The sequence below is a fragment of the Oncorhynchus keta genome, chromosome 16 (assembly GCF_023373465.1).
Source record: "Oncorhynchus keta strain PuntledgeMale-10-30-2019 chromosome 16, Oket_V2, whole genome shotgun sequence".
NCBI classification, from domain to species: domain Eukaryota; kingdom Metazoa; phylum Chordata; class Actinopteri; order Salmoniformes; family Salmonidae; genus Oncorhynchus; species Oncorhynchus keta.
This window is the reverse complement of record NC_068436.1, coordinates 9,147,474-9,156,150: the sequence shown is the minus strand read 5'-3', so window position 1 is coordinate 9,156,150 and position 8,677 is coordinate 9,147,474. Positions and strand designations below refer to the sequence as shown.

Below are 8,677 nucleotides of genomic sequence, written 5' to 3'. Positions count from 1 at the left end.
TTAAATACATTTGAAACAATTCTAAAAACATGTTTTCACTTTGCTATTATGGGTTATTGTGTGTAGATGGGTGAGGAAAAAAAACATCTTTAATACATTTTGAATTCAGGGTGTAACACAGCAAGATGTGGAATAAGTCAAGGAGTATGAATAGTTTCTGAAGGCACTGTATGCTCTGATAATGCAACCTCTACAAAATCAATGCTTCTCTTATAGTTTCACATTGTTTTTATGTCATATAAAAAAACTGACAATTACTATAAGAAAAATACAATATTTGTATATACATGTTCAGGTATGAGTTTATGGTTAAGGATGGGTAGCACTTCCTACTGGACAGTTTAATTAAATAGAGCTATGCCTTTGGTCTCCCATCCTGGGTTTTAACCAAGCCACGCCCTGCTTAGTTTTGATATTTGTCACAAACTACTAGCAATGCGAATGAGAATAATTGTTGAGAGATATCCATTTAATAATGAAATAGCAGTGATTCTATCAATCATTCCTCCTCTCCTACTCCCCCTCTTTCAGGTTTTCCCCTTTCTCCTCCTGGCGGCAGACTTTGATTCATTCTCAATAAGTGTGACGTTCGCGTGCTTCAATGATGTCAGACAGTGGTATGCAAGTGCTTGGAAATACCTTAGAAGGCATAGCTTACATGTCTCGTATGTTTTTTTTTATACAATCCAAGCAAAAGCTAGTTATTACTATGGTCCAAGTGTTTTGAAAATCAAAATGTCCCATGTACTGTAAATCTCCCATATTTGTTGTGTGTATTATTGCTATGAATCCCCCATGGCTGTAGCAAACATTGCCACTAAGCAATTGACTTACTCAGCCACACACTGTTGGCTGTTTTTATACTGATGTACTTCAGTCACCATGGCACCGTTTTTAGAGACAGTAAACCTAGGCTAGAACAAGGACAGGGTTGTAATCATTAGTCCAAACAGTTGTGCAAATAAAACGAGAGTTTCTAATGGACAAATGCAGGTATGTCCCCATTCGTTTTACAGTCCATGTAGGTCCCTCCGTTTCGTTCCATTTGCTTCCATTTGAGAAACGTTTTGCAATAGAATCGGCGTAGTGAATATAATGTAAAAAACGAATTAATACGGCCCAGCTGAATATTTACCTTACTGATGTGATGTAGATGGAATCAAGTAATTAATTGTATTCTACAATATTCTTGCTAACACACTGTTCTTTATAAACAAGTCTGCTCTGCGTTTGAAAGATACTGATCATATGAAATGTGATGTGTAATAAGCAGTACCGTAAATCAAAGAACAGCGCGCATCATTTTTTATTTAACCGCACCCTTTAACTATGAAGCCAACCAATAAGATCCTTAAACGGAAGTGAACAGTGACCAATAATAATTTAGCCACTTAACGTTTTAGTTATTTAGGCGTTTGTTAACACCGGGGAACTCAAAATATGACTTATTTAACTTCCCAGCATCACATATTTACCCCCAAGTGGTGTTTAATTTGTGTTTGAGAAAGCACTTGTTGATATATGTTATCTAGGTAATGGTATTTAGCTAGCTGCTAAGAATGGCTAACTGTAACGATATGGGTTTTCACACTCAAATAGCCTCCATCATGGAGGTTCTAGCGAATACAGCCGTGGCAGAGATCTGTAAACTCGTAGACGACGACTATGCAGTGTTTCGTTTGGAAATAACTCAAAGCCAGAAAGAAAACAGGTCATTGCGGAGGAAACTACAGCTACTGGAACTGAAGGTGGCACGGGAACGCCGTCCCAGTAGTGCCAAGATCCTCGAGCGATACAGAGGAATGGCAAGAGGTACATTTTGCAGAAGGCCGAGGCTGCTGTCGCCCGGTTTCCCATGTGTTCAGATATCTTACCAATAATTGGGTCTTGGTCAGTTTTTGGATAGTATCGAAAAATTCCCATTATTACTTAGCTACCAATCTTGCGCAAAGACGCTATCGTATTCTAACCAGATGCGCGATACTTTTGGATAAAGAATTAAAGCAGTTAGCGCCGCTGCCACGAATAAACGTTCATAGTTGTTGTAACCTAAATATATTTTGGGGATGCTTACAATGTTTGTATTATAGTTTGACCAGACACTAATAATATATTTGGTAGATATCTTTGTAAAATATCTATTTTGGATGTATCACTTGTTAGCTAGAATGCTAACGCTCATTGACATCTGCTGTAGTAAAGTTAGCCAAAGAGGCATTTTACTGTTTGAAGTGTTTTGAAAAAGTGTAATGCAGTTGATTTGTGATGAGACAACCATTACATTAAAAAGGTCCAATTCCGCCGTTATCTTAATATCAAATAATTTCTGGGTAACAATTAAGTACCTTGCTGTGATTGTTTTAATTTGAAATGATAAAAAATAATAGATTCTTAGCAAAGAGCAATTTCTCAAGCAAGGATTTTGCCAGGACTGTCGGAGTGGGGAGAGAAACAGAAAATGTGTTATTGGCAAAGCGGTTTGGAACTCTACTTCAGATTGGTCTAAAGGAAAACTCCACCCAAAAACCACTCATTCCTGTAATTTAATATTTGAGAACAATATTTGTGAACAAATGATTCATTTTTCCATTATAATAAGATTGGTAGCAACATGTGTTAATCTGTTACAGCTCAAGTGGACTACAAAACTCAAAATGCAATGCTCTCTCTATGGGCTGGCTAGCTAGGTAGCTAGCTAGTAAATGTAGCTACACACAAAAATACCAAAGTCAATATCATGTGAAGTAGTTAGTAAACTGTAAAATCGCATAAACAAACTGCACTATCATTTTAGGATTCTACAGTCTCACTTTGTTAAACTTGCAGATCGTTGTGCCTCAGAGTGGAGTCTGACATAAACATCGGCACCATGCAATGCACACAGAACTGAAGAGGCAGACAAATAGGATACATTTGGTAGACCCTCTGTTAAATTACAAATTTGAGCGAAGACAACCTCCCGCGTTTACATCTGACAGTATTGAAATCTGACATGCATGATATAAGATTTCGCAATCTAAAAGTCGTAGTCCTATTAACTTCCAGTGGAGTAACAGCGGCTTTATTGCAACGCAAAATCATACTGGTCGAATTCCTGCCTACTTGAATGACAATAGCTCAGATACACATGAAAAGATGCAGGGAATGGATAGAATATCGCCCAGAGATGCACAAAAACAATATTACTTTAAAAATGGGTTAATCTTTACTTTGACTAATGTTACCAGGCAGGCCAAAACTCCATCCCACCAAAACAGGCTGAACATTTCAGACGGTCTTTTCAAACAGCTCTTACACTAAAAGGGATTATCATAATTTTCACAAATTTACAGTACCATTCTAACCTCAGTGTGGATATACAGTACCAGTCAAAAGTTTGGACACCTACTCATTCAAGGGTTTTTCTTTATTTTGACTATTTTCTACATTGTGGAATAATAGTGAAGACAAACTATGGAATCATGTAGTAACCCAAAAAAGTGTTAAATCAAATATATTTTAGATTCTTCAAACAGCCTTGCACCCTATTGGCATTCTCTCAACCAGCTTCATTAATAATTATTTTCAAACAGTCTTGGGAGTTCCCACATATGCTGAGCACTTGTTGGCTGCTTTTCCGTCACACTGCAGTACAACTCATCCCAAACCATCTCAATTGGGTTGAAGTCGGGGGATTGTGGAGGCCAGGTCATCTGATGCAGCACTCCATCACTCTCCTTCTTGGTCAAATAGCCCTTACACAGCCTGGAGGTGTGTTTTGGGTCATGATCCTGTTGAAAAACAAATGATAGTCCCACTAAGCGCAAACCAGATGGGATGGTGTATTGCTGCAGAATGCTGTGGTAGCCATGCTGGTTAAGTGTGCCTTATTCTAAATAAATCACAGACCGTGTCACCAGCAAAGCACCATCACACCACCTCCTCCATGCTTCAAGGTGGGAACTACACATGCGGAGATCATCCATTCACCTACTCTGCGTCTCACAAAGACATGGCGTTTGGAACCAAAAATCTCACATTTTGAATCGTCAGATCATAGGACAGATTTCCACTGGTCTAATGTCCATTGCTCGTGTTTATTGGCCCAAGCAAGTCTCTTATTATTGGTGTCCTTTAGTAGTGGTTTCTTTGCAGCAATTTGACCATGAAGGCCTGATTCACACGTTCTCCTCTGAACAGTTGAAGTGGAGATGTCTGAACGCTGTGAAGAATTTATGTCGGCTGGACTTATCCTCTGAGGTGACTCTGCGTCTTCCTTTCCTGTGGCAGTCCTCATGAGAGCCAGTTTCATCATAGCACTTGAGGATTCTTGCGACTGCACCTGAAGAAAGTTCAGACTGACCTTCATATCTTAAAGACTGTTGTTTCTCTTTGCGTATTTGAGCTGTTCTTGCCATAATATGGACTTGGTCTTTTACCAAAAATAGGACTGTCTTCTGTATAATGTAACTCATTGGCTCAAACACATTAAGAAGGAATTAAATTCCAGAAATTAACTTAACGGCACAATTGAAATGCATTCCAGGTGAAGCTGGTTGAGAGAATGCCAAGAGTGTGCAAAGCTATCAAGGCAAAGGGTGGGTACTTTGAAGAATCCCAAATAAAACATTTTGATTTGTTGAACCCTTTTTTTGGTTACTACGTGTTTCCGTATGTGTTATTTCATAGTCTTCACTATTAAATAGTGAAAATAAAGAAACAAACCTTGAATGAGTAGGTGTCCAAACTTTTGACTGGTACTGTATGTATGTATGTATGTATGTATGTATGTATGTATGTATGTATGTATGTATAACAAAGATAAATATTATTTTTTACTTCACTGGGCCTTTAAACAGGACATTCATACAAGGCTTAAAATCCAATTATGATACAAAAGTAGTGGGAAGTAAAAATATTTACATATTTCATAATTGTATGTTTGTGTATTCTGAAAACTTCCACGTGTTCAGTAATCAAATTGCACGCATCGCCTTTGTGGCATTGTTTGCAAACACAGAAAGAGGTCTATACCACAGTAGTTAACCTAACCACCTCTTTTCCCCAATCTTGCTCTCAGGTGAAGGACATCTCACTGGAGGTCACAGGGGCTTTGTGAAGCCAGTGGGACACAATACATGGAGAGATGACCAACCAATTACAGTTGAGGGGAGTGGAACCTCAACCCAGAATGTTATCGTGATAGAGGTCAGTGCAGGGCTCTCCAGCATTGTTCCTGGGTGGCTGCAGTCCTGCAGGTTTTCACTCCAACCCTAATCTAGCGCACCAGATTCTAATAATTAGCTGGTCAATAAGCTGAATCGGGTTACTTAGATTTGGGGTTGGCGTGAACCTACAGAAGGGTATCTCTCAAAGGACAAGGTTGGAGAGCCTTGGCTTCATTTAGTGTTGCATTACAGTTACTTTGACATTGCTATCCAATTCTACTCATGTACCGGTAATAACCTTCTCTCTTCTTGTTAGTCTGCAGAGGCTGTAGGTCCTGGGGTGAAGCCAGAGGGGTCTGAAGGAGAGGAGGACCCACGGCACAGGAGAGACATCCAGACTGGAGTCGAGGACACTGCCACCGCCGCAGCGCAGCCCAGGACTCGACGCAGCATCACGGAGGTCAGTGGAACGCTGACCGCCGTCCTCAAGTCAAAGACAGACACCAAGACTTTAACTGTAACTCATAGTCTCTTACATACAGGACATGACCACATATCAGACCCCGGTCTGGGGAGACTGGTCTGTCCTCCTGCTTCCAGCTCAGACTATTTACCGGTATTTCACCAGAGCCAGAGGCCTGTTCATTCCCGTGGGGATGGTCCTACTTGTTCTTACACTACAGAGGACCTCAACATGCCCTTGGGTTTAGAGACACAGGCAGATTTGTCTATAGGGGACTGGAACCAGTACAGTAGTAGCGCATACTCTGAAGGGTACTTAGATAAGGAAGGGGAGGGGCTGGTCATAGATGAAGTGACTGTGAAATTGGAGGGTGATGTCCCTCCCACATGGAATGCAGATCACCTAAGAGAAGGCCACTCGCAGGGCAGAGATTTCTTAGACTACAGGGAAAGCTTAGAGACAAATCCAAATGTTGCGACCCACTCCCCTTTACACACGCTCAGAGAGCATAACCCTGTGTCCACGCCGATGGGGTCTTCTGATTCACACGGCCACATCCTTTTCGATCAGGTATTGAACTCAAACAGGGATAAAACCCAGGCTTGGGGAGGGGGAGCAACATCAGGCATTAGTAAAGAGAAACGGTTCCTCTGCATGTTCTGTAACAAAGGCTTCAGCTGCCCCCAGAAGGTGGAGATCCACCAGAGGGTCCACACAGGAGAGAAACCATTCAGCTGCACCCAGTGCCACATGCGCTTCACCGAGGCTGGCACCCTGAAGCGGCACCAGAGGGTCCACACAGGGGAGAAACCTTACAGCTGCCCCCAGTGTGAGAAGAGGTTCTCCCGCCAGGACAAACTGAAGAGGCACCTGAAGGTCCACACGGGAGAGAGGCCGTTCGCCTGTACGCACTGCGGGAAGAGGTTCTCAGAGAGGAGCTACCTCAGAATACATCAGGAAAAAACCCATTCCACTCTAACATAGAGTAACCATTCCATTTGATAGCTTCTAGATCAAACCAACATTGAAGATAGACTTTCAATTTCTGCAACAACTAAGAGCGTTGGAAGTGCAAGGCCCAGAAATTGGAATATACACAGTGTACAAAACATTAGGAACACATGACATGGACTGACCAGGTGAAAGCTATGGTCCCTTATTGATGTCACCTGTTATATCCACTTCAATTAGTGTAGATGAAGGGGAGGAGACGGGTTAAAGAAGGATTGTTAAGCCTCGAGACAATTGAGACATGTATTGTGTATGTGTGCCTTTCATAGGGTGAATTAGCAACACAAAATATTGAAGTGCCTTTGAACACTGGATGCAAATGACATCCAGCCAACTTGACACAACAGTGGGAAGCCTTCGAGTCAGCATGGGCCAGCATCCTTGTGGAACGCTTTCGACACCTTGTGGAGTCCATGCCCCAACGAATTGAGGCTGTTCTGAGGGTAAAATGGGGTGCAACTCAATATTAGGAAGGTCAAATCAAATTGTGTTTGTCACATGCGCCAAATACAACAGGTGTAGTGTAGACCTTAACACTTTTTCTTAACTGCATTGTTGGTTAAGTAAACACTTTTAAATAACAAATAATAATTAAAGAGCAGCAGTAAAATAACAGTAGCGAGGCTGTTACTAACCAGTGCGGGGGCACAGGTTGGTCAAGGTAATATGTACATGTAGGTAGAGATAAAGTGACTATGCATAGATATATAAACGGAGTAAAAGAGTGGGTGCAAATAGACTGGGTAGCCATTTGATCAGCTGTTCAGGAGTCATATGGCTTGGGGGTAGAAACTATTAAGCCTTTTGGACCTAGACTTGGTGCTCTGCTACCGCTTGCTGTGCGGTAGCAGAGAACAGATGTACCTAATGTTTTGTACACTCACTGTATAAGACATGTATAAGCCTAATGCATCTTTCATGACTTCCATTGAACTACCTAATTTCCCCCCCTCCCCCAATATTCCTTTGTGAAAATGAATGCAATTCATCAGGTTCATGCAGCTCTGTATTTGAGACAACGTGTGTGTGGTTTTCATAATGGTGTATTTAACTTTTTTGTTTAATAAACACAAAATGGGACTTAAGTCTGACTTTTCTTGAGATTCTCTTTTGTATACATCACACAGACGTAAGTCACCCTATTCTGTGTAAACCTGACAGAGCTTTATAACCAATATACACTTACTAAATATACCTACACATTACCACACACTAACAAACGCCTACTGTACACGTCAACATAGTTTAGTTCGGTTTGACTTAACCACATATTTATATCCACCATGATGGGTTTAACTAGAATGAAGTCATTCTGTAACTACAGTATAGGACTCAAATATAGTGGGGATAGGTAAACACGCATACTTGCGAACATAAGCAACCATTTAAGTTTCTCTGGCTCAAAATGCGTATCAGCCAATTAAAACTGTTGATTTACTTGCACGTGACAGAGCTCTGAATTGTGGCTGAGGTGCATTCAGTTCGCTTGAACGTTGAACGCTTTGTACTGAACGACACGTTTCCCAAAAGCGTTATTGTACGTTGTTTAATAACAGACTGTTTGGTGGGTGTGGCTTGAAGCAATGAGTGACTTATTTAAAAAGGGCAGTGGCCATGCTGACTGCGTTCCACAACCCAACCCTTCCTCGTTTTTTAACTGGTCCTTCAGTACAGCATCGTTCCGTTCAACTGTACGTTCCAGAATGTAAAAACTTAGTGAATGGAGCACTGGTCCCATCAGATAACATGGCACACGTTAGCCCTATGCTTATCTCACCAGGTGGCAGATTATATCCTGTAACAAATTCTTCATAAGATCTATAAAGATCATACTTTAAATCCCCCAACCAATATTATTTCTTAAAATAGGTCAAGCTTGGCCACTTAAGGGATATTATAAACCTACAAATTCAAGTTTTGCTTTTGTTCCGCTGGTCTGTAACAAAATGTTCTGTGCCAATATTGCATTGATGCATCCTTGACTAGGCTATTAGCTACTACTAACGTTAGACATTTTCACATATGTCAAAATCCTGTGCTTTTATGCTTTTACATC

At 41.0% G+C, this 8,677-nt stretch overlaps 1 protein-coding gene across 1 annotated transcript; it reads left to right on the top strand.

Moving 5' to 3' along the window:
* The first annotated feature begins 1,375 nt into the window (after window positions 1–1,375).
* LOC118395596 (zinc finger protein 34-like) lies at window positions 1,376–7,712 on the top strand. Its single transcript, XM_035789454.2, has 3 exons — window positions 1,376–1,812; window positions 5,060–5,187; window positions 5,464–7,712. The coding sequence occupies exons 1-3, from the start codon at window positions 1,560–1,562 to the stop codon at window positions 6,592–6,594; spliced, it is 1,512 nt and encodes a 503-aa protein (XP_035645347.1). The 5' UTR covers window positions 1,376–1,559; the 3' UTR covers window positions 6,595–7,712.
* The last annotated feature ends 965 nt before the right edge of the window (window positions 7,713–8,677 follow it).

Coding starts and splice junctions, on each gene's coding strand:
- LOC118395596 (XM_035789454.2), top strand. CDS start 1,560: ATGGCTAACTGTAACGATATGGGTTTTCACACTCAAATAGCCTCCATC. Junction 1,813..5,059: donor ATACAGAGGAATGGCAAGAG/GTACATTTTGCA, acceptor TCTTGCTCTCAG/GTGAAGGACATCTCACTGGA. Junction 5,188..5,463: donor AGAATGTTATCGTGATAGAG/GTCAGTGCAGGG, acceptor TCTTCTTGTTAG/TCTGCAGAGGCTGTAGGTCC.